Here is a 25,798-nt window from a genome sequence, read left to right as displayed (position 1 = left end):
TGGGGTAGATTAAAAGTCAAGGGATGTATGATACATTTTAAAACACTCTTTCATACAGAGCCTTAGTTTTTCAGGAAACGTGTCACATTGGTATATTGTGTCCTCCCTTATCCCCCTCTTATAGCAGACTTTGCACCTCTTTTGACTTTTTCTCTTCTTGCCAGTTTGGGGAAATTCTCCTGGAAAGTGTTTCCCTGGTACGATGCGTGTGGCCTCGCTTCCAGAAGCACTGGGAGCCCCCAATTCCTGGTCCCTAAAAATTAGTTTCTTGATAACCACCTCTTGAAATTTCAGGAAAGTTCCCCTCTGGCCTGTACATCGACGTAGCACGTACACGTTGTACAATGCGATCTGTATGATGTGCCTGGCCAACTTCTTATACCACACCGCATGGCGCTGTAGGGCTTGATCTGACAAGTCCACCCCTCCCATGTACCTATTGTAGTCCAGGATGCAGTCTGGTTTGGGGGTCTCTGTACTGGTACCTCGTACAGGTACATGGGTACTGGTGTGACATCTCTCTTGTCTTGTACGTGACACACAATATGTTGCTGCTGGATTGTGCCCTGCTCTCACCCCTTCTGAGTGTTTGCCCAAGCAGAGTCTTAGGGAGGCCTCTCAGATTTCTTCTAGCAGTGCCGCATGCTGCAGTACTTCTGGAAGCGAGGCAGTTGAAGAGTGGGAAGCTGGTATAAAAATTATCCAGGTAGAGGCGGTAACCCTGATCCAGCAGTGGGTGCACCAGATCCCACACAATTTTTGCATTAACTCCCAGTAGGGGGGGGGGGCATTCTGGGGGCTGAATACTGGTGTCCTTCCCTTCATACATCCTAAATTTGTAGGTATACCCTGATGCACTCTCGCACAGCTTACACATCTTCACGCCATACCTTGCCCTCTTACTCGGCAGGTACTGGCGGAATTGAAGCCTTCCTTTAAAATGTACCAAGGACACATCAATAGAAATACACTTCTCGGGGGTGTATGCTTGGGAAAACCGGGCACTGAAACGGTCTAATAGGGGTCTCCGTTTATACAAACGGTCAAAACTGGTGTCATCTCGGGGTGGACACGGCTCATTATCAGTATAATGTAAGAAGCAAAGTATTGCCTCATTTTTTATTTTTTTTTAGGTTCCAGTTCAGTTCTGAAGTTGATTTGAGGGGCCCATATATTAGAAACCCCTATGAAACACCCCATTTTAGAAACTAGACCCCTCAAAGTATTCAGAACAGCATTTAGGAAGTTTATGAACCCTTTAGGTGTTTCACGGGAATTTAGAGCAAAGTAGAGGTGAAATGTACATTTTTTTTTTTGTCAAAAAATCCATTTTATACCATTTTTTTTATAAACACAAAAGGTTTTACCAGAGAAACGCAACTCAATATTTATTGCCCAGATTCTCCAGTTTTGAGAAATATGCCACATGTGGCGCTAGTGCGGTAATGGACTGAAGCATCGGCCTCCAAAGCAAAGGAGCACCTAGTGGATTTTGAGGCCTCCTTTTTATTAGGCACCATGTCCGGTTTGAAGAGGTCTTGTGGTGCCAAAACAGTGGAAACCCCCCAAAAGTGACCCCATTTTGGAAACTAGACACCTTGAGGAATTCATTGTAGTGTTCATGGGGTGCATGCGACCTTTTGATCCGTTTTTATTCTATTTTTAAGTGGCGTGGTGACTAAAAAACCACAATTGTACTATTGTTTTTTCATTCTATTTTTTTACAGCGTTCACCGTGCGCTATAAATAACATATTCACTTTATTCTGCGGGGCGATGCGATTACGGCGATACCAGATGTTTATAGTTTTTTTTATGTCTTATGGCGTTTGCACGATAAAATACTTTTTGTAAAAAATCATTCACTTTTTGTGTTACCTTATTCTATGAGCAATAACAGTTTTATTTTTTATCAATAAATCCGTGCGATGACTTATTTTTTGCGTAACGAACTGTAGTTTCGATCAGGACCATTTTTAGGTACATGCGACTTTTTGATCTCTTTTTATTCCATTTTTTGGGAGGTGAAGTGACCAAACAATTGTGATTCTGGTACGGTTTATTATTATTTTCTTTTACGGCGTTCACCGCGCGGGATAAATAACGACATAATTTTTTAGTTCAGGCCGTTACGAACGCGGCGATACCAATTATGTATCGTTTGTTTGTTTATATATTTTTATTAATAATAAAAGGACTGATAAGGGAAAAGGGGGAATTTTTACTTTTAAAACTTTTATTTTCTTATTTTTACACATCTTTGTTTAACTTTTTTTTGACTTTATTACTTTGTCCCACAAGGGGACTTGAGGGCAGGAGGCCCTGATCGCTATTCTAATACACTGCATTACATGCGTAGTGCAGTGTATTAGAGCTGTCAGCTACTCACTGACAGCAAGCATTCGTCAGGACCCACTTCGTCAGGACCCACTAGGCTTCCATCGATGGCATTGATCTATTTTTATTCCATTTTTTGGGAGGTGAAACAATTGTGATTCTGGTACGGTTTATTATTATTTTATGGCGTTCACCGCGCGGGATAAATAACAAAAAATGTTTGTAGTTCAGGCCGTTACGGACGCGGCGATATCAATTATGTATAGTTTATTTGTTTGTTTATATATTTTTATTAATAATAAATGACTGATAAGGGAAAAAGGGTGATTTTTACTTTTATTGCTTTTAAAACTTTTATTTACTTATTTTTACACATCTTTTTTTTACTTTATTACTTTGTCCCACTAGGGGACTTGAGGGCAGGAAGCCCTGATCGCTATTCTAATACACTGCACTACATGCGTAGTGCAATGTATTAGAACTGTCAGCTACTCACTGACCGCAAGCACAGTGGGTCCTGACTTCGTCATTGTTTGGTGTAGCAGGCCGGCGATTGTAGCGTAACCCCTAAAAAGCCGTGTTCGGTATTGAACGCGGCTTTTAAGGGGTTAATCAGCGGGGACACAGCGATCAGTCCCCGTTGTAGGAGCTGCGGCAGCTGCTATATGAGACAGCAGCTGTCACAGCTCCTGTATGTGTTGGGAGGACGGCCAAAATGTCCGTTACTCCCGCGACGCACTATTCCGTCTCTGAGCGCGACCGTATTGGTTAGCGCAACGGAATAGTACGTCGCTAAGCGCGAAGGGGTTAAAGAGACTCTGTCACCACATTATAAGTGCCCTATCTCCTACATAAGGAGATCGGCGCTATAATGTAGGTGACAGTAACGCTTTTTATTTAAAAAAAACGATCTATTTTCACCACTTTATTAGCGATTTTAGATTTATGCTAATGATTTTCTCAATGGACAACTGGGCGTGTTTTACTATTGACCAAGTGGGCATTGTACAGAGGAGTGTATGACGCTGACAAATCAGCGTCATGCACTTCTCTCCATTCATTTAGTCAGCGCATAGGGATCCTTTTAGATCAGTATGTCCTGTCTTATACTAACACATTAACGATACTGAAGTGTTTAGACAGTGAATAGACATTCCACGGGATGTCTATTCACAATCTGTGCACTTCGTTAACGTTTCTGTGGTAGTTACAGTAGAACAAGCGTAACCTCGCGAGATTACGCTGTAGATGACCGGTTACAACGAGATTACGCTTGCTCTGCTGTAACTACCACAGAAACGTTAACGAAGTGCACAGATTGTGAATAGACATCCCGTGGAATGTCTATTCACTGTCTAAACACTTCAGTATCGTTAATGTGTTCGTATAAGGCTGGGTTCACACGACCTATATTCAGACGTAAACGAGGCGTATTATGCCTCGTTTTACGTCTGAAAATAGGGCTACAATACCTCGGCAAACATCTGCCCGTTCATTTGAATGGGTTTGCCGACGTGCTGTGCAGACGACCTGTCATTTACGCGTCGTCGTTTGACAGCTGTCAAACGACGACGCGTAAATTGACTGCCTCGGCAAAGAAGTGCAGGACACTTCTTTGCAACGTAATTTGAGCCGTTCTTCATTGAAGTCAATGAAGAACAGCTCAAGATTTACGAGCGTCAAAGATGCCTCGCAAAATGCGAGGAGGAGCTTTTACGTCTGAAACGACGCAGCTGTTTTGTCCTGAAAACAGTCTGTCTTTTCAGACGTAAAAGCAAGCTAGCGTGTGCACATACCCTAAGACCGCACATAGCGATCTAAAAGGATCCCTATGTGCTGACTAAATGAATGGAGAGAAGTGCACGAAACCCAAACCCTGCTTGCAGTGGGAACTGCCACCCTGATAAGGGCAATTCCACTCTGAAACCTCTTTAGTGTCAGACTATTACAAAACGACAGCACAGATACAAATGCTATTGTTATACAGAGGTCACAAAGCAGATTGAAACGTACCGACGGGTTTCCCTGTGAATCATAGTTTATTAGGGGAAAAACTGTTTTAGTTAGCTACAGTAAAATTCCTTTAATCCAACATCAATAGCACCTAATATCTGCTAGATCATCAGATTTTCTGGATTACTGAATAGTTGTTTAAAATACATACATTTCAGTTGTAGAGAAGGGAAAATAAAGGAATAAAAGCAAACACTTCAGTGGAATTTTCTAATTGGTTCTCCATTTTGATTCTTGAAATTTCAAAATATATTGCTTGAAATAACAGATTATCAAACTTTCTGGATAATCAAATTTCAAATTAAAGGTCCAATACCTGATAAATTAAGTGAGCAGTCTGACCAGTCAAACAGTACTTCTTTGGAAAGAGTTGCATATGGGTTTTGATGACATCAGCAGGCTGAGTAGTCACAGATGCTAGAATACCAGCCACAACTCCACAAGAGAAATTTAGCAGAGGAGTGAATGTTGAATCAATAATATCTGTAGAGATACAAATGTATGAAATTCAGTCACAATCTGATAAAAAGAAACAATAAAAATGATTCTGCTTAGTAAAAAAAAATTAAAGGGGTTTTTAAAATGTATGTGCAAATGGTTTAACTGCAGTAAGATTACTAATATGCTGTCTTTAGATGAATTGCAGGGATGGTGTTTCACATGCTGGGCAGCAGAGTAGTGTCAGTAGGCAGTGATAAATTAAAGCACCTTGTAATAGAGGGGCATGTAGACAGCTGTAAATAGCGGCAATGTCTATGAAAGCAGTCATTGGAACTATAGTTCGTTACATGGTAACCCCACCCACACCAAGCCCTATCAAAATGAAAACAGCAGAGCTGAGCGACATAATAGAAATTAAAAATAACTACTTTCGAGCTATGGTGGCATAATCTGGTTAGCATTCAGACCCATACAGGTACTTTTCTGTTTTATTTTCATAAGCTCGGAAAACACCCTTGGTGGCATCATGTGGTAGCATTCAGATACACACTGGTATTTTTTTTTTTCATAAGATCAGAAAACTCCTTTAACCCTTAGTGACCAGCCCATTTTAGGCCCTAATGACCAAGCTATTTTATTCGTTTTGATATAGTCGCATTCAAAGAGCTATAACTTTTTTATTTTTTCGTCTACATAGCTGTATAAGGACTTGTTTTTTGCGGGATTAGTTGTACTTTTTAATAGCACCATTTTTGGGTACAGATAAATTTTTTATTAACTTTTATTAACTTTTTTTGGGGGGGATTATAAAAAAACCCTGAAATTCCACCATTGTTCTATGCGTTTTTAAATTGACGCCGTTCACTGTGCGGCGTAAATAACATGTTACCTTTATTCTATGGGTCGGTACGATTACGGCGATACCACATATGTAGAGGTTTTTTATGTTTTACGACTTTTGCACAATAAAAACACTTTTGAACTAAAATTCTTTGTTTTTGCATCGTTGCTTTCCAGGAGCCGTAACTTTTTTATTTTTCCATCAATGTAGTGATTTTTTTCGACTTGTTTTTTGCGGGACGAAACGTAGTTTTGATTGGTACTGTTTTGGGGTGCATGGGACTTATTGATTCATTTTTATTATGACTTTTCTGGGGGGCAATGGAAAAAAATTGCAATTTCGCCATCTTTTTTTGCGCTTTTTTTTACGGTGTTCACCTTGCGGTTTAAATTACATATTAACTTTATTAATGGAGTCATTACGGTCGCGGCGATACCATATATGTGTACTTTTATTTTATTTTTACACTTTTACTAAATAAAACCACTTTTTATGGAAAAAAATGTTTTTTTTTTTTTTTTTTACTGTCATTTTTATTAATAATCTTTATTTCACATTGGTGACTTATTTTATTAGTCCCACTAGAGGACTTTACTGTGCGATCTTCCGATCGCTGCTATAATGCTCTGGTATACTTCGTATACCAGAGCATTATTGCCTGTCAGTGTAAATCTGACAGGCAATCTGTTAGGACGTGCCTCCGGCGCGTCCTAACAGGCATATGTCCAGGGCAGACCCGGGGGCTTTTATCAAGTCCCTGGCTGCCATGACACCCCATCGGAGACCCGCGATTGCATTTGCGGGCTGCCGATGGGTGACAGAGGGAGCTCACTCCCTCTGTAAACAAAGTTAAATGCCGCGGTCGCTATTGACGGCGGCATTTAACGGGTTAAACGGCCGCGATCGAAGTAAACTTCGATCGCAGGCGTTGGAGCAGGAGCTCAGCTGTCATCAGACAGCTAAGCCCCGGCTCCAGCCTGCACGGGAGGCCCGTGCAGGACTCTAGGCGAACGTGAAAAGGCGTCAGCCTAGCCTAAGGCCCCTTAGTGACCGACGTCAAAAGGCGTATTGGTGGTCACTAAGGGGTTAAGTAATGTGCCAATAAAATTCACATGCACTCCTAAAATAATACTTATATAAATAGAAAAACTGAAGTAACTACTTGGTTCACAAGAAAAATAGGAGCTGTATTATATCCAAAATTAACACATTTTTAATAATAGAAAATATAGCCAAAAACCTCATAAAACTACTTAACCCTTTCACGACCAAGGACGAAAATGCACGTCCTGGTCGGCTGCTAGTTCCCGCTCCAGGACGTGCATTTTCGTCCGCATTTCAAACTGTCACTCTGTGTAAACACAGAGTGACAGACCCGCGCTGACAGCTGTCCTAGACAGCTGAGACATCAGTCTTGCCGGACAGCGGACCATCGCCGCTGCTTTCGGCAGTTAACCCCTTAAGTGCGGCGACGGATTGCCGTCGCCGCATTTAAGTGGTTTGAAGCACATCGGCAGCCCCCACGAAGTGATCGTGGGGGCTACCGATGCTTGTCACGGCAATCGGAGGTCAGATAATGACCTCCGGGTTGCCATGCACGGAAGCCTCGGAGGAACAGCCTCCGGCCGTTCCTCCTCTGCTTCCTGTCAGTGTGACAGTCACGCTTCAGCCATGATTAAGGACGCTTGAAGCGTCAGAAACGCGTAGGCTTCCTACCATCATCAACCATTTTTCCCTACACCACCAGGATAGCACGCTGTGCTCTTTACCCCTGTTTTTACTAGCCAAAATGCTCTTGGCACATTAAACTTGGAAAAACCCGTTCCATTTTATTCAATCGTTGGTGCTGGATCTCTACTTCCTTTTTCCTTTGGTCTTGTCTACCGTGTGCCAACACGTAGATCCGTGCACAACGTTTTCTGGTACCACAACAGCAACAAGGTGAGCTGGAAGTCTCTCTTTCTTTTTTCTCTTACAGTTAGAGTACATCACACTACGTGTGTAGTGTAATGTACTCTAGCAGCGATCAAAGCTGCAAGACTAAGTGTCCCCTAGTGGGACAAGTTAAAAAAGTAAAAAAAAGTAATAAAAATGTTTAAAAAAAAGTGTAAAAATAAAAGTTATAAGTTCTATAAACAGAAAATGCTTTTTTTTCCTATAATAAGACTTTTATTATAGAAAAAAAATGAACACGTTAAAAAAGTACACATATTTGGTATCCCCGCGTTCGTAACGACCCCAACTATAAAACTATAATGTTATTTTTCCCGCACAATGAACACCCCAAAAAAAATCAATAAAAAACGACGACAGAATCGCAATTTTTTTGGTCACCACCCCTCCCAAAATAAAGAATAAAAAGTGATCAAAAAGTCGCATGTTCCCAAAAATAGTACCAATAAAAACTTCTATCCGTCCCGCAAAAAACAAGCCCTTACACAGCTTTTTTGACTAAAAAATAGAAAAATTATGGCTCTCAGAATATGGTGACACAGAAATTTTTTTTTTTATAAATAAGTCATTTTATTGTGCAAACGCTAAAAAAAAGGACCAAACCTATATACATATGGTATCGCCGTAATCGTACCAACCCCCAGAATAAAGTAAAAATGTCATTTATAGCGTACGGTGAGCGCCGCAAAAAGAAAACCTAAAAAACAGTGTCAGAATTCCTGTTTTTTGCTCAGGATTGCAAAAAATTGAACAAAAAGTGATAAAAAAAAAAATCACACGTACCCCAAAATGGTACCAATGAAAACTACAGATTGTCCTGCAACAAATAAGCCCTCGCAGCTCCGGTGGTGAAAAAATAAAAAAGTTCTGGCTTTCAGAATATGGCGATGCAAAATGTTCCAAAAGTGGATAAGATCGGGCGCCATTTATCAGTGCGACACCAGTCACATATCTATGAAATATTATTTATTTACCCCATTATTGTACCCTCTTATTATGCCCTGATGTACCCCGCACAGATTACATATGTCCCCACATTATAAACTGAAATACCAGCGAAACCCAAAACAGAAAAACTACCAAGCAAAATCTGCGCTCCAAAAGCAAAATGGCGCTCCCTCCCTTCTGAGCCCTGCAGCGTCCCCAAGCAGCAGTTTGCGCCTACACATACGGCGTCGCCATACCCGAGAGAACCCGCTTAATGTTTTATGAGGTATTTGTCTTCTGTGGCACACACTGGGCACAACATATAATGCACTAAAATGGCATATCAGTGGAAAATTGCAATTTTCACTTTGAACCATCCGCTGCGCATTAACCCCTTTGCGCACTATGACTTAATTGACCGTCATGGTGCGGCGGTTGATGTATGGAGCCGGCTCACATGCTGAGCCCGCTCCATACGCTACGGGTGTCGGCTGTGTATTACAGCAGGCCCCCTCGGTACTAACGGACAGGTACAGCGATCGCTCTGTTACAGAAGCCTGTAAGAATAACAATACACTGCAATACATTAGTATTGCAGTGTATTGTACCAGCGATCCAATGATCGCTGGATCAAGTCCCCTAAGGGGATTGATTAATAAAATGTGTAGAAGAATTATAGTTATTAGTAGTGAGATTTTTTTTTTGAAAGTTAAAAAAACAAAACACCTTTTCGCATTTTTCTTCTAAAGTAATGTAAAAAAATGAACAAAATTGGTATCGCTACGTCCGTAAAAGTCCGAACTATTACAATATACCATTATTTAATTTGCACAGTGCACACCTTAAAAAAATTTAATAATTGAAACCGCCAAAATCTCAGGTTTTTTTTGTCACCTTCGCTCTAAAAGAAAAATGTAATACAACTTTTGAATCACTTTTTATGTACCAAAAAATGGTACCAATAAAACCTGCAGCTCCTCCCGCAAGAAATAAGCCCTCACACCGCTCTATTGATGGAAAAATAAAAAAGTTATGGCTCTTGGAAAGCGGGGAGGGAAAATCTAAAATAAGAAAGCAAAAACTGGATCAGTCCTGAAAGGGTTAATTCATTTCTAATGAAAAAACGTATGACCACATGTGGGGTATTTCCGTACTCGGGAGAAATTGCTTTATAAAAAATGGTTGTTTTTTTCCTCCTTTATCCCTTGTGAAAATTAGAAAATGCAACATTTTAGTGGAAAAAATTTTGATATTAATTTTCGCGCCCTAATTCTAATAAACTCTGCAAAAGACCCGTGGGGTCTAAATGCTCACTATACCCCTAGAAAAATTCCTTGAAGGTTTTTCCAAAATGGGATCACTTTTGGGGGGTTTCCCCTGTTTTGGTCCCTCCAGTGCATTGCAAATGCGACATGGCAACGAAAACCATTCCAGCAAAATCATAAATCCAAATGGCGCTCCTTCCATTCTGAGCCCTGCTGTGGGTCCAAACAGCAGTTTATTACCACATATGGGGTATTGTCGTAATCGGGAGACATTGCTTTACAAATGTTGGGGTGCATTTTCTTCGTTATTCCTTGTAAATAATAAAAATTTCTATGTTGTTTCAGAAAAAAAGTACATTTTAATTTTTACAGACTAATTCCAATATATTTAGCGAAAAACCTGTGTGGTCAAAATGCTAACTATACCCCTAGATAAATACCTTAAGGGGTCTAGTTTTCGAAATGGGGTCGTTTATGGGGAGTTTCTATTGTTCTGGCAGCTCAAAGCCTCTCCAAATGTACAGTGGGGCCTAAAACATTTTCAAGCAAAATAGGAGTCCTGAAAGCCTCCGGGTGCTCCCTTCTTTTGGGGCCCTGCCGTGTGTCCAAACAACGCATTAGGGCCACAATGTGGGTATTTTTGAAAACAGGAGAAAGAGGGTGATAGATTTTGGGGTGTGTTTCTTCATTTTCATGTTCGCTTTACAAAGAAATCGGTCTTCAAACAAATACTTTTATGAAAAAAGTGAAATTATTTTCTTTTTCACCTGATATGCATTAAATTTAGCAAAGAACTGTGGGGTCAAAATAATTACTATACACCTAAATAATTACGTTATGGGGTCTAGTTTTCTAAATGGGGTCGTTTATGGGGAGTTTCTATTGTTCTGGCAGCTCAAAGCCTCTCCAAATGTACAGTGGGGCCTAAAACATTTTCAAGCAAAATAGGAGTCCTGAAAGCCTCCGGGTGCTCCCTCCCTTTCGGGCCCTGTCGTGTGTCCAAGCAATGCATTAGGGTCACAATGGGGGCATTTTTGAAAACAGGAGAAACAGGGTGATATATTTTGGGGTGTGTTTCTTCATTCTCATGGTCGCTTTACACAGAAATCGGTCTTCAAAGTGATACTTTTATGAAAAAAGTGTTTTTTGTTTTTTTTTTACCTGCTATGCATTAAATTTAGCAAAAAACTGTGGGGTCAAAGTACGCACTACACCCCTAGATAAATACCTTAAGCGGTCTAGTTTTCTAAATGGGGTCGTTTATGGGGAGTTTCTATCGCTCTGGTAGCTCAAAACCTCTCCAAATGTACAGTGGGGCCTAAAACATTTTCAAGCAAAATAGGAGTCCTGAAAGCCTCCGGGTGCTCCCTCCCTTTCGGGCCCTGTCGTGTGTCCAAGCAATGCATTAGGGTCACAATGGGGGCATTTTTGAAAACAGGAGAAACAGGGTGATAGATTTTGGGGTGTGTTTCTTCATTCTCATGGTCACTTTACACAGAAATCGGTCTTCAAAGTGATACTTTTATGAAAAAAGTGAAATTTAATTTTATTACGCCTGCTTTGCATGAATTCTTACAAAAAAACTGTGGGGTCAAAATACTTACAACACCCCTTAATAAATACCTTAAGGGGTGTAGTTTTCAAAATGGGGTCACTTGTGGGGGTTTCCACCATTCTGACAGCTATGAGCCTCTGAAAACCTGGCTTGGTGCAGGAAAACAAAATGTACTTCAAAATGTATAAAATTATTACTAAATTTGTAAGTCTTCCAAATTGCTCAAAAAAAACTTTTTTTTTTCAAAAGTGCTGCCAAAATAGAGAAAAGAGATGGAAATATATATTTAATTAAAAAAATTGTGCAGTATGTGTGTACATATGTGACATATTGCAGTTAAAAATAGGGAAAAATGATCATTTTTACAAAATTTCTTCAATTTCTCTATTTTTTTATTAATTTCCGCAAATTGTATCAGTCTACTTTTACCACTAAAATAAAGTACAACATGTGACAAAAAAACAATGTCAGAATTACTTGGATATTCAAAACTTTCACAGAGTTATTCTCTGATAAAGTCAGACATACCAGATTTGACAAATCTGGCTTGGTCATTAAGGTACAAACATGCCCGGTCATTAAGGAGTTAAAGGGAATGTGTTGCCAGAAAAACATGTTTTTTTTTTAAAAATTAAACATTTAGTGTGTGGGTGATTAAACATTGTTCAAATTTTTTTTATTTTTTTGCACGAGTCCATGTAATATTATAAATTATTTCTAATTTATAATACTACCCATTTTTGGTCACTAGATGGAGCTGTTCCCAAAATTGCAGCATTGCAACATTGGGTTAAAAGCCCTCGCTCTAGTGAGCTCTCAGCATCCCCCCCTCCTTTATCCTGGCTAGTGCCGGGATAAACGAGGGGTTTGAAAGGTTTAACCTCCTACACTGTGTGTCGCCATTTTTTGAGGTAACCCACAGTGTAGTAGGTTTACATACAGTAGTAAACACACACAAACACTAACATACATTGAAATCTCTTACCTGCTCCTGCCGCCGCGGCTCCCTCCGGCCCGTCCGCTCCCTTTGCTGCCGCTGTTCCATGTGCACAAGTCCGGAAGCCGCGACCGGAAGTAGTAATATTACTGTCCGGCCGCGACTTCCGGTCCACAGGAAAATGGCGCCGGACGGCGCCAATTTCGAATAGGACTGTGTGGGAGCGGCGCATGCGCAGTTCCCACACAGACGCCGTACACGGCAGTCAATGGGACGGGAGCCGTTCGCAGTCCCTATGGGACTGTGGCTGCCGTATTCCATGTCTGTGTGTGCCGTTAATCGACACACACAGAAATGGAACAAAAAATGGCAGCCCCCATAGGGAAGAAAAAGTGTAAAAATAAGAAACAGTAAAACACAAACACACAAATGAAAATAAACGTTTTTATTAAAGCACTAACATCTTTAACATATAAAAAAATTATTTGTGATGACACTGTTCCTTTAAAGGACATAATCTGACATGTCTCCGTGCACCTCTTTCTGTCATTTCCGTTTGTTGTTATTCTCACAATCTCCGTTACATGCCACGTTGAACAGTGCTGACATGTTGGCCTAGGCGCATAGTGATCTGCCAATAAACCAAGGTCTCGCAGTTCAAAAATTATGTCCTTCTCAGTTTGCGACAAGTGGTGATAACTGGCACGTCAACAAACAGGAGGCATCGCACAATCATCCCACAACACTTGATCCCATTTTTGAGATTTCATGTGGCTGAAAAAACTTTGCTTTCAATCTGGTATTGAAAGCAAAGTATCCCACGTGCCACAGATTGGAACTAGATGCTTGAAAATTTGATAATTTGCAGATCTAAGGGTATGTTCACACGCAGTGTTTTCAGGCGTATTTCGGGGTGTTTACGCCTCGAAAAACACCTGAAAAAACTGAAGCTGAACGCCTACAAACATCTGCCCATTATAATCAATGGGAAAAAACAGCATTTAGTTCATATGGGGCGTCTTTTTATGCCTCTGTTTTAACAAACGCAGCGTAAAAAAACGCTCCGTAAAAAGAAGTAGCATGTCACTTCATGTGGCGTTTTTTGGAGCTGATTTTCCATTGAACACTATGAAAAACGCCTCAAAAAACGCCTGAAAAGAAGCCTGAAATGAAGCTCCAAATTTCATTTTCAGCTTAAAAAACGCCTGAAAATCAGAGGCTGTTTTATCTGAAATCAGCTCGGTATTTTCAGACTTTTTTTTTTAAGCGTGTGAACATACCCTTAGTTATATGTGCTAGTTCCTCGATTTGCGTAACCTCATTGCTTGCCCTTCTTGGCGTTGCAGTTTTAATGTTGAGGAGTGTGTGCGCATGCATAATATATATATAGGAGATGGGGACTAGCGCTCACGGATCCATGGCTGCGGGTGTCGGGAGGTGAGTAAACCCGACGGCCCGTGGTCATGGACACTACTATATATATATATATATATATATATATATATATATATATATAGTAGTGTCCATGACCACGGGCCGTCAGGTTTACTCACCTCCCGACACCCGCAGCCATGGATCCGTGAGCGCTAGTCCCCATCTCCTTCCTAGGAGACGCCTGCGTTCACTTCCGCTCCGGTCTGCTGTGTCCCGTAGGGTGAGCGCGCACGCTCGTGCCCGGCCTTAAAGGGCCAGCGCGCGCACAGAGGAAATTCTGATCCTTGCCTGAGCGTTGTTAGTTTTCCCAGTCGGTCTTGCAAATGGTCCCTTAGTGTTTCCCGTTCCAGTTGTTACCCGTGCCCTGTTACCTGTTCCTGTATCCCGTGCTGTTCTTGTTCCGATGCCTATTCGTGTCGGAGTCGTGTCACGTTCTGTGTCATCTGCCACGTCCAGACGAATTCGCCACGTCTGGCGCAACCTGCGGCATCTGTGACATCCGCCACGTTTGGCGATACCTGCTGCACCCATCTCCATCTGTGCCAGAGCTGCGGTCACTGTCTGAACTATCTAGGTACACTTGTGTGGGACTTTGTATTCTGGGTTTCCTGTTTGGCCAGCTGCATCCCTGCTACGGGGGTGCGGCCTAGTGGGTACACTAACCCGCTATGTGACATATCTATATACATACAGTGAAGGAAATAAGTATTTGATCCCTTGCTGATTTTGTAAGTTTGCCCACTGTCAAAGACATGAACCGTCTAGAATTTTTAGACTAGGTTAATTCTTACCTGGGAGAGATAGATTATATAAAAAAAAAAAAAAACAGAAAATCACATTGTCAAAATTATATATATTTATTTGCATTGTGTACAGAGAAATAAGTATTTGATCCCTTTGGCAAACAAGACTTAATACTTGGTGGCAAAACCCTTGTTGGCAAGCACAGCAGTCAGACGTTTTTAGTAGTTGATGATGAGGTTTGCACACATGTTAGATGGAATTTTGGCCCACTCCTCTTTGCAGATCATCTGTAAATCAATAAGATTTCGAGGCTGTCGCTTGGCAACTCGGATCTTCAGCTCCCTCCATAAGTTTTCGATGGGATTAAGGTCTGGAGACTGGCTAGGCCACTCCATGACCTTAATGTGCTTCTTTTTGAGCCACTTCTTTGTTGCCTTGGCTGTATGTTTCGGGTCATTGTCGTGCTGGAAGACCCAGCCACGAGCCATTTTTAATGTCCTGGTGGAGGGAAGGAGGTTGTCACTCAGGATTTGACGGTACATGGCTACATCCATTCTCCCATTGATGCGGTGAAGTAATCCTGTGCCCTTAGCAGAGAAACACCCCCAAAACATAATGTTTCCACCTCCATGCTTGACAGTGGGGACGGTGTTCTTTGGGTCATAGGCAGCATTTCTCTTCCTCCAAACACGGCGATTTGAGTTAATGCCAAAGAGCTCAATTTTAGTCTCATCTGACCACAGCACCTTCTCCTACTCACTCTCAGTATCATCCAGATGTTCATTTGCAAACTTCAGACGGGCCTGTACATGTGCCTTCTTGAGCAGGGGGACCTTGCGGGCACTGCAGGATTTTAATCCATTACGGCGTAATGTGTTACCAATGGTTTTCTTGGTGACTGTGGTCCCAGCTGCCTTGAGATCATTAACAAGTTCCCCCCGTGTAGTTTTCGGCGGAGCTCTCACCTTCCTCAGGATCAAGGATACCCCACGAGGTGAGATTTTGCATGGAGCCCCAGATCGATGTCGATTGACAGTCATTTTGAATGTCTTCCATTTTCTTACTATTGCACCAACAGTTGTCTCCTTCTCACCCAGCGTCTTACTTATGGTTTTGTAGCCCATTCCAGCCTTGTGATCTTGTCCCTGACATCTTTAGAAAGCTCTTTGGTCTTGCCCATGTTGTAGAGGTTAGAGTCAGACTGATTAATTGAGTCTGTGGACAGGAGTCTTTTATACAGGTGACCATTTAAGACAGCTGTCTTTAATGCAGGCACCAAGTTGATTTGGAGCGTGTAACTGGTCTGGAGGAGGCTGAACTCTTAATGGTTGGTAGGGGATTGAAAACTTATTTCTCTGTGCACAATGCAAATAAATATATATATAATTTTGACTATGTGATTTTCTGTTTTTTTTAAATATAATCTATCTCTCACTGGTAAAATTAACCTAGCCTAAAAATTCTAGACTGTTCATGTCTTTGACAGTGGGCAAACTTACAAAATCAGCAAGGGATCAAATACTTATTTCCTTCACTGTACATACATACATACATCACACAAGAAAATGGCGACAGCACACTGCGAACACTGATGCCACCTAAGCCACTAAATATAAATAAATATGCATTACTGCTAAATTTACTTACAATAGTGGAGGTTCTTAGCGCACATTTTGATTAAATTTTATGAGCCCACCTGTTACGACAAGACGACTTCTATGAGGTGGGAACCCAATGCTGCACATACACCCAGAACTGGAACGAAGCCTACATATATGTCCCCAGACATATATACACATATATATATATCAGTCATAGGCGTTCTTGCTCCTGTATACACATTTTTTTTCATTTTGTTGGAATGTGCTGATTAAACTTTCTTGTTTGTTGTGTATTACATATATGTGGGGTTAGTGACTGCATCCATTTTTTACCTTGCACTCCTCCCATTCTGCCCTGGGTGATTTTAATTAGTCTAATGCTGGTTCCTTACATCCCCAAGTATATTTAGGCTTAGTCCCAGAACTAAGTGAATGTGCAGCGTAGGGACCCACCTTATAAGTGAGGTCGCCTTGTTGTGGCAGGTGGGCTCACACAATTTGATAAAAATGTGCACTAAGAACCCCACAATTGTAAGGAGATTCAGCAGCAATGCATATTTATTTATATATAGTGTTTAGGTGGCATTGGTGTTCGCAGAGTGCGGTCGCCATTTTCTTGTATAACGCGTGTGTGTGTGTGTGTGTGTATATATATATATATATATATATATATATAAATATATATATATATACACACACAAAGATACACCTTACGCACAGACAACCTCTCCTGCTGTGATATTATGGATTCACTGGTTGTGCAATTCCCAAAAGGCTGCTGGAGACTGTCGGGAGTAAGGGTTCAAATAAACCGTAACCCCAAATCCATCACAACTCTGATCGATAGAATCTAAGGCTACTCTGAGGTATTCGCCAGAGCCCACTGCAAGGGGGGATGGTTTTTGCTGCACAGAACCCAGGTTATTCTAACAGAGTTCAGTCTTGGATAAGGGGTGCAATGCAATGCAATGCTATACCTGAACAGGTAATCAGACAGCCAGAGGGTAAACAGAAAGTCCAAAACAGAGCGAGTGGAAATCAGGTACAGCAGAGGTCAGAGTCAGCCAGGAGAAAATAATTAAAATCAGTAAACAAGGGGTTAACGCGAGACAAGCCGAGGTCAGTTTCCAAAAAGTCCAGGGCACAGGGTATGTGAGAGCTTGATCACAACACCTAAGTAAGGAGAAAATTCACAAGCAAAGAAAGAGGGAGGAGGCCAGGTATAAATATCCCACCCTACACCTGATAGGAAGGCGACAGGGAAGTGGGATAGGCTAGGGAAGTAAACAGAACCACCCAAAAGCTAGATCAGTAGTCATGGCGATCTTAAAGACACAGACGCTTCCTAACGTGATATCCCAGCCATGATTGCCAAGGACAGTCTGCTTCCTGCCAGGGTTGCTCTATGCACTCCCTCCCCCTCCATATTCTGGCTGTCCTGACAGAGCTGCTGCCTGTATCATGTTCCAATAGCTGGCAAGAAGCTCTGGTACAGGTAAGAGAAGGAGGGGGGAAGGTAGGACCTGCAGAGACCTACATGCTATGCACTTCTCCACATCCCTATCTAACTGCACCTGGGGTAAGTGCCCCATCAGACCCTAGCTACACCCGTGTGTGGCTCCCTGTTTGTTGGTAAGGTGGCCGAAAGGAAACACACATTAAAAAGAGGACATGTCACTTCTCCTGACAGGTCTTTTTTTTTTAGTAAATACTTGTATTCTCCATAAAAAAATGTATCTCTCCTTGAAAATGATGAATGGGTGTTACCATTCTCCTTGTCAAAGAGGTGCCTACACAGTCTCACTCTGTCATCACTATTTTATTTGGACAGTGCCAGTCTGTATAAGTACACACCCCCCAACTGGTAACACGCAGCTGTCAATTTATTTATACATTTCTAAAAGGAATTTCAGAGGAACAGCACAACATAGAGTTCTGAGAAAAAAAATGTTCCAGAATTGTTATTTCATGGGGATTACAATTATTATGACAGGTCCTCTTTAAAGTGTTATATTTCACTAAAGTTCTCTGTTGAGAAAAGTACTTTGGAGAGGTAAATACGGAATTGCTGGTACCAGATATCCAAGTGTTGATTGCTCTGTAATGTTTACACACCAAAAACCTTAATTTTATGATATAAGGTCCAGTTACAGAGGCCAAGAGAACGGTCTCTCTTGTAGGAAGGCTGATAAACCCCTTAAAGGGAATGTGTCGCTAGAAAAATGTCTTTTTTTTTCTTCGTTAAACTGTTAGTATATAAATGATTAAACATTGTTCTAATTTTTTCACAAGTCAGGAAATATTATAAATTAGATTCTAATTTATAACATTTCCATGTGCTGGTCACTAGAGAGAGCAATTCCCAAAATTGCAGCATTAGCATGTGGTAAAGCAACCTCATTGCTTTATGCTGCAAAATTGGAGAAGACACACTCGCTCTAGTGTCCTCAAACAATCCCCCCTTCTTTATCCTGGCTAGTGCCAGGAGAAAGGAGGGGGTTGAATGTTCAAACCTCCTACACTGTGTGTTGCCATTTTTTGAGCGAATGCACAGTGTAGGAGGATTAGATACAGTGGTAAATACACAGTACAACACGAACATACACAAACATAACTTACCTGCTCCTGCCGCCGCCGCTGCCTCCGCTCCTAGTCCTTGCTTCTGAACATGTGGACGGAAGCCGCGACCGGAAGTAGTCATTTTACTGTCCGGCCGCGACTTCCGGTCCACATGAAAACGGCGCCGGATGTCGCTTGGCCGAAGACCTTCCTTTTCGACTGTGTGGGAGCGGCACATGCGCCGTTCCCACACAGACGGCATACGCTATAGTGAATGGAACAGCTCCCGTTCGCATTCTCTATGGGGATGTATGTGCCGTATTCCATCTCTGTATGTGTCGTTAATCGACACATACAAAGATGAAAAAAAAATGGCAGCCCCCATAGTGAAGTAAAAGTAAGAAAAAATAAAAAAGTACAACACAAAAACACAAATAAATAAAATGTATTTTAATAACATACTAAAAGCAATAACATATAAAAAATAAATTTTCGTGACACCTTCCCTTTAACCCCTTCCCGCCATTTCACGTACAGTTACGTGATGGGAGATGGTGTTTTCCCGCAACTCCACGTAACTGTACATGAAACAGATGGAGCTGGCTCAGGAGCTGAGCCAGCGACATCACCGCCGGGTGATAGCTGTATGTTACAGCTGGCACCCTGAGGTATCGGCCAGGACCGGAGCTAGCCTCCGATCCAACTGATTAACCCCTCACGTGCTGCGTTCAATAGAGATCGCAGCATGTGAGGAGTTTATAGCCACCGGCACCGCAGCAACGTGATCGCTAGGTTGCCGATGGCTGCAAAGGCGATCAAAAGGGCTAATACTTACCTCCCGGTCTGCCAGTAAGGGAATCCAGCGTCATCAGCAGTGGGTGTCCGCTGTATGTTACAGCGGACACCCCGATCTATCGGCAGGAAACGGAGCTAGCTCCGATTCCTGCCATTAACCCTTTCAATGCAGCGATTCAATGCAATCGCTGCATCAAAGTGGTTTGTATGAAATCGGCAGCCCTGCCATGCGATGGCAAGGCTGGCGACTGTTACTATGGCAACAGGATGCCTAACAATGGCTTCCTATCTGCCATTACGATAGCCGATTAGGCCCCGCCCGGAGGTGGAGCCTGATCGGCTTGCTGTCAGTGAACAACTGAAGGTTCTAATACATTGCACTAGTGTATTAGAACATCAAACAAACAGTCGGACCTTCAAGTCCCCTAGTGGGACTAAAGAAAAGTGTAAAAAAAAAAGTGTAAAAAAAGTAAAAATAAAAGTTGTAAAAAATACAATAAAAGTTTCAAATAATAACACAAAACACAATCACCCTTTTTCCCTTATCAAGTCATTTATTATTGAAAAAAATAAAAAAACATACATATTTGGTATCGCTGCGACCGTAACGACCTGAACTATAAAAATATTATGTTATTTATTCCGCACAGTGAACGCCGTAAAAAAAAATACTGACATAATTGCTATTTTTTGGTCACTTTGTCTTCCAAAAATTGAAATAAAAAGTGATCAAAAAGTCGCATGTATAAAAACTATAACTCGTCTCGCTAAAAACAAGCCCTCATACAGCTCCGTCGACGAAAAAATTAAAACCGTTATGGCTCTCACAACTTGGCGACAGAAAAAATCCATTCTCTTTACAAAAGTTATTTTATTGTGCAAAAAGTTGTAAAACATAAAAAGTGCTATAAATTAGGCATCACCGGAATCTGACTGTCCCACAGAATAAAGGTAACATGTAATTTATAACGCATGGTGAACGCTGTATAAAAAGAATTTTAAAAAAAAGATGCCAGAATTGCTGTTTTTTGGTCACGTTGCCTCCCAAAAAAAAGGATAACAAGTGATCAAAATGTCACATGTACCCCAAAATGGTACCAATAAAAACTACAGCTCGTCCCGCAAAAAAAACATCCGTCTTACCACTACGTCTATGAAAAAATAAAATTAGTTAAGGCTACAATAAGCCAAGAAATAAAAATATGCAGTTGTGCCGGCCCGAGGGGAACGTTTCTTCTGTTTCAAGTGGCGAATTATCAAGGCCCCTAAAATTAGGGAACCAGGAAGGGGAGGGCCCAAACATATCTGCTGGAAGGGTGCCCGTATTATACCAGGACAACGCTTCCCAGCAAAATTCCTCAAACTGCAAAGATCCCGAGTGTGGACCAAAAGAGGAATAAGTAAAGACCATTTATTGGTGCGACACCGGCCTGTGCAGAAAGGATAGTGTCACAGCGTAACACACATCTATGGATCATTTTATTGTTTTTTTTTACCCCATTATTATACCACCTGACTATGCCCCTTATATACTCCGCCCGGCTTACATGTACCCCCACATTATAAACGGAAACACCAGTAAGACTCCAAACAAAACTACTACAAGCAAAATCCACGCTCCAAAAGCCAAATGGCGCTACCTCCCTTCTGAACTCTACAGTGTGCCCAAACAGCAGTTTACTTCCACATATATGGCATCGGCATACCCAGGAGAACCCTTTTAACAATTTTTGGGGTGTGTGTCTCCAGTGGCACAAGCTGGGCGCCACATATTGGCATATCTATGGAAAAAATCCCATTTTCACTCTGCAACATCGAGTGCACACGAATTCCTGCCAATCGCCTGTGGGGTTAATATGCACCCTACACCCCTAGGTGAATACCTTGAGGGGTGTAGTTTCCAAAATGGGGTCACTTCTGGGGGGGATCCACTGTTTTGTCCCACAGGGACTTTGCAAATGCGACATAGCACCCAGAAACCAATCCAGCAAAATCTGTACTCCAAAATCCAAATGGTGCTCCTTCCCTTCTGAGCCCTACTTTGTGCCCAAACAGTAGTTTATGACCACATATGTGGTATTGCCGTACACAAGAGAAGTTACTTTACAAGTGTTGGGGTGCTTTTTTTCATTTATTTGTTGAGAAAATGAAACATTTTCAGCTAAAACTACGCCTTATTCAAGAAAAAGGACTTTTTTTATTTTCACTGCCCAATTCTAATAAAATCTATAAAACATCTGTGGGGCCAAAATGTTCACTACACTCCTAGATGAATTCCTCAAGGGGTGCAGTTTCGTAAATCGAGTCACTTTTGGGGAGTTTCCACTGTACTGGTACCTTAGGAGCTTTGCAAAAGTGACATGGTGTCAAGAAACCAATCCAGCAAAATCTGTGCTCCAAAAGCCAAATGGCGCTCCTTCTCTTCTGATCCTTGCCGTGTGCCCAAACAGCAGTGTATGACCACAAATGGGGTATTGCCGTACTCCAGAGAAGTTGCTTTACAAATGTTGGGGTTCTTTTATTCCGTTATTTGTTGAGAAAATGAAAAATTTTGAGCTAAAGCTACGTCTTATTGGAAAAATGGATTTATTTTATCTTCACTTCCCAATTCTAATAAAATCTATGAAACCCCTGTGGGTTTAAAATGCTCACTACACCCCTATATGGATTCTTCAAGGGGTGTAGTTTCCTAAATGGAGTCACTTTTTTGGTGAATTCACTGTTTTGGTCCCTTAGGGGCTTTGCAAATGCGACGTGGTCTCCGCAAACCATTCCTGCTAAATTTGAGCTCCAAAAGCCAAATGGCGCCCTTTCCCTTCTAAGCCCTGCCGTGTGTCCAAACAGCCTTTTATGACCACATGCGGGGTATTGTTTTACTCGAGATAAGTTGCTTTACAAAAGTAGTGGTGAATTTTCTCCTTTTAGCCCTTGTGGAAATTAGAAAAAAAATTAGCTAAACCTACATTTTCTTTGAAAGAATGTCGATTTTCATTTTCACGGCCTAATTCCAATAATTTCTGCAAAAAACCTGCGGGCTCAAAATGCTCACTATACCCCTAGATAATTTCCTCAAGGGGTATAGTTTCCAAAATGGGGTCACTTTTGGGGGATTTCCACTGTTTTAGCGCCACAAGAGCCTTTCAGACCCGACATGGTGCCTAAAATATTTTCTAATAAAAAGGAGGCCCCAAAATCCTCTAGGTGTTCCTTTGTTTCTGAGGCCTGTGCTTCAGTCAATAAGTGCACTAAGGCCACATGTGGGGTATTTCTAAAAACTGCAGAATCTGGGCAATAGATATTGAGTTGCGTTTCTCTGGTAAAACTTTGTGTTACAAAAAAAATAGATGAAAAATGAATTTCTGCAACAAAAAAAAAAGAAATTTGAAAATTTCACTTCTACTTTGCCTTAATTCCTGTGAAACATCTAAAGGGTTAAGAAACTTTCTAAATGCTGTTTTGAATACTTTGAGGGGTGATGTTTTTAAGATGGGGTGACTTATCGAGGGTTTCTAATATATAAGGCCCTAAAATCCACTTCACAACTGAACTGGTCCCTGTAAAAATTGCCTTTTGACATTTTCTTGAAAATTTGAGAAATTGCTGCTAAAGTTCTAAGCCTTGTGATGTCATAGAAAAATAAAAGGATGCTCTAAAAACAATGCCAATCTAAAATAGACATATGGGTGATGTTAATTAGCAACAATTTTGTGTGGTATTACTACCTGTCTTACAAGCAGATACATATAAATTTAGAAAAATGCAAATTTTTGCAATTTTTCGCAGAATTTCGATGTTTTTCACAATTAAATACTTTATGTTACTGCCAAAATTTGCTCGATACATTAAGTCCAATGTGTCACGAGAAAACAATCTCAGAAATCGCTTGGATAGGTAAAAGCATTCCGAAGTTATTACCACATAAAGTGAAACATGTCAGATTTGAAAAAATTGGCTGTGTCAAGAAGGCCAAAACAGGCTGTGTCCTTAAAGGCATGGTATTGCCCGAAATACATGTTTTTTTTTTTTTTAATTAAACATTTAGTGTGTGGGTGATTAAACATTGTTCAAATTTTTTTTATTTTTTTCACGAGTCAGGAAATAGTCAGGAAATATTATAAATTAATTCTAATTTATAATACTACCCATTTTTGGTCACTAGATGGAGCTATTTCCCAAAATTGCAGCATTGCAACATTGGGTTAAAAGCTCTCGCTCTAGTGAGCTCTCAGCATCCCCCCCTCCTTTATCCTGGCTAGTGCCGGGATAAACGAGGGGTTTGAACGGTGTAACCTCCTACACTGTGTGTCGCCATTTTTTGAGCTAACACACAGCGTAGTAGGTTTACATACAGTAGTAAACACGAACATACATTGAAATCTCTTACCTGCTCCTGCCGCCGCGGCTCCCTCCGGCCCGTCCGCTCCGTTTGCTGCCGCTGTTCCATGTGCACAAGTCCGGAAGCCGCGACCGGAAGTAGTAATATTACTGTCCGGCCGCGACTTCCGGTCCACAGGAAAATGGCGCCGGACGGCGCCAATTTCGAATAGGACTGTGTGGGAGCGGCGCATGCGCAGTTCCCACACAGACGCCGTACACGGCAGTCAATGGGACGGGAGCCGTTCGCAGTCCCTATGGGACTGTGGCTGCCGTATTCCATGTCTGTGTGTGTCGTTAATCGACACACACAGTAATGGAAACAAAAATGGCAGCCCCCATAGAGAAGTAAATCAATTAAAAACGTAAAAAGTACAACACAGCAACATACATTAATAAAATTTATTGATCTATCACACTAAAACACATAACATATTAAAAAAAAAGTTGGTCGTGACACTGTTCCTTTAAGGGGTTAAGGACGCAGCCTGTTTTGGCCTTCAGGACACAGCCAATTTTTTCAAATCTGAAATGTCATTTTATGTGGTAATAAGTTTGAAATGCTTTTATGTATCCAAGCGATTCTGAGATTGTTTTCTCGTGACACATTGTACTTTATGTTAGTGGTAAAATTTGGTTCGATATAGTGTTTTTTTTGTGAAAAACACTAAAATTCTGAGAAAATTTGCAAAAATTTGCAGTTTTCTAAATTAAAATACATTTGCTTTTAAGACAGGTAGCAATACCACTCAAAATAGTTACTAGTTAACATTTACCATGTCTATTTTATGTTGCCATTGTTTATTTAAATGTCCTTTTATTTTTTTAGGACGTTACAAGGTTTGGAACTTTAGCAGCAATTTCTCACATTTTACAAGAAAATTTCCAAAACCTATTTTTTAGGGAACAGTTAAGTTCTCAAGTGGCTTTAAGGGGCCTATATATTAGAAACCCCCTATAAAATCGCCCCATTTCAAAAACTGCACCCTTCAATATATTCAGAACAGCATTTAGAAAGTTTTTTTTAACCCTTTAGGCATTTCACAGGAATTAAAGCAAAGTAGAGGTGAAATTTACAAAATTTCAATTATTTTTTTTGCAGAAAATATGTTTTTATCCATTTTTGTCTGTAACACAGAAGGTTTTACCAGAGAAACACAACTCAATATTTTATTGCCCAGATTATGCAGTTTTTAGAAATATTTCACATGTGGCCCTAGTATGCTAATGGACTGAAGAACCGGTCTCAGAAGCAAAAAAGCACAGTGGATTTTGGGGCCTCCTTTTTTTAAGAATATATTTTAGGCATCCCGTCTGGTTTGAAGAGGTCTTTTCGTATTAAAACAGTGGAAACACTCCCAAAAAAGACACTATTTGGCAAACTACACCCTTGAAGGAATTTATTCAGGGGTATAAGGAGCATTTTGACCCCACAGGTTTTTTGCTGAATTTAGTGGAATTAGGCCGTGAAAGTGAAAATCTAGAATTTTTCCAATAAAAAGGTAGACATTTTCAATTTTTACACGGAATAAAGGAGAAAAAGCACACCAATATTTAAAAAAAGCAATTGCTCCCAATTATGACAACACCCCATATGTGGTAATATACTGCTGTTTGGACACACGGCAGAGCTCTATTTGGCTTTTGGAGTTCAAGTTTGCGGTCTTTCTTTTGGGCGCCATGTCGCATTTGCGAAGCCCCTAATGGACCAAAAAGATATAAACCCTGCAAAAGAAACTACACCCCTCAAGGAATGTATCTAGGGGTATATTGATCGTTTTGACCTTATAGTTTTATTTACAGAATTTATTGGAATTAGGTGGTGAAATTGAAAATCTAAATTTTTTCTAATAAAACAGCGCAAACCCGTAAAAGTGACCAAATTTGGGAAACTACACCCCTCAAGGAATCTATCGGTATATTGAGTATTTTGACCCAGTTTTTATTTTTGCTGAATTTATTGGAATTGGGCAGGGAAAATGAAAAGCTACATTTTTTCCCACTAAAATGTTACATTTTTCAT

General features: G+C 40.9%; 1 protein-coding gene across 1 annotated transcript in view; it reads right to left on the bottom strand.

The window, feature by feature from the left end:
- SLC25A38 (solute carrier family 25 member 38) overlaps nt 1–25,798 on the bottom strand; it is a 107,691-nt gene that overhangs the window by 9,475 nt on the left and 72,418 nt on the right. Inside the window, exon 5 of the mRNA XM_075832272.1 lies at nt 4,666–4,832. Coding sequence (XP_075688387.1) covers nt 4,666–4,832 — 167 coding nt within the window. The remainder of the gene's footprint in view (nt 1–4,665; nt 4,833–25,798) is intronic.

Source organism: Rhinoderma darwinii, chromosome 7, assembly GCF_050947455.1.
Source record: "Rhinoderma darwinii isolate aRhiDar2 chromosome 7, aRhiDar2.hap1, whole genome shotgun sequence".
NCBI lineage: Eukaryota > Metazoa > Chordata > Amphibia > Anura > Rhinodermatidae > Rhinoderma > Rhinoderma darwinii.
The sequence above is the reverse complement of the archived record's forward strand: the minus strand, read 5'-3'. Positions and strand labels throughout refer to the sequence as shown.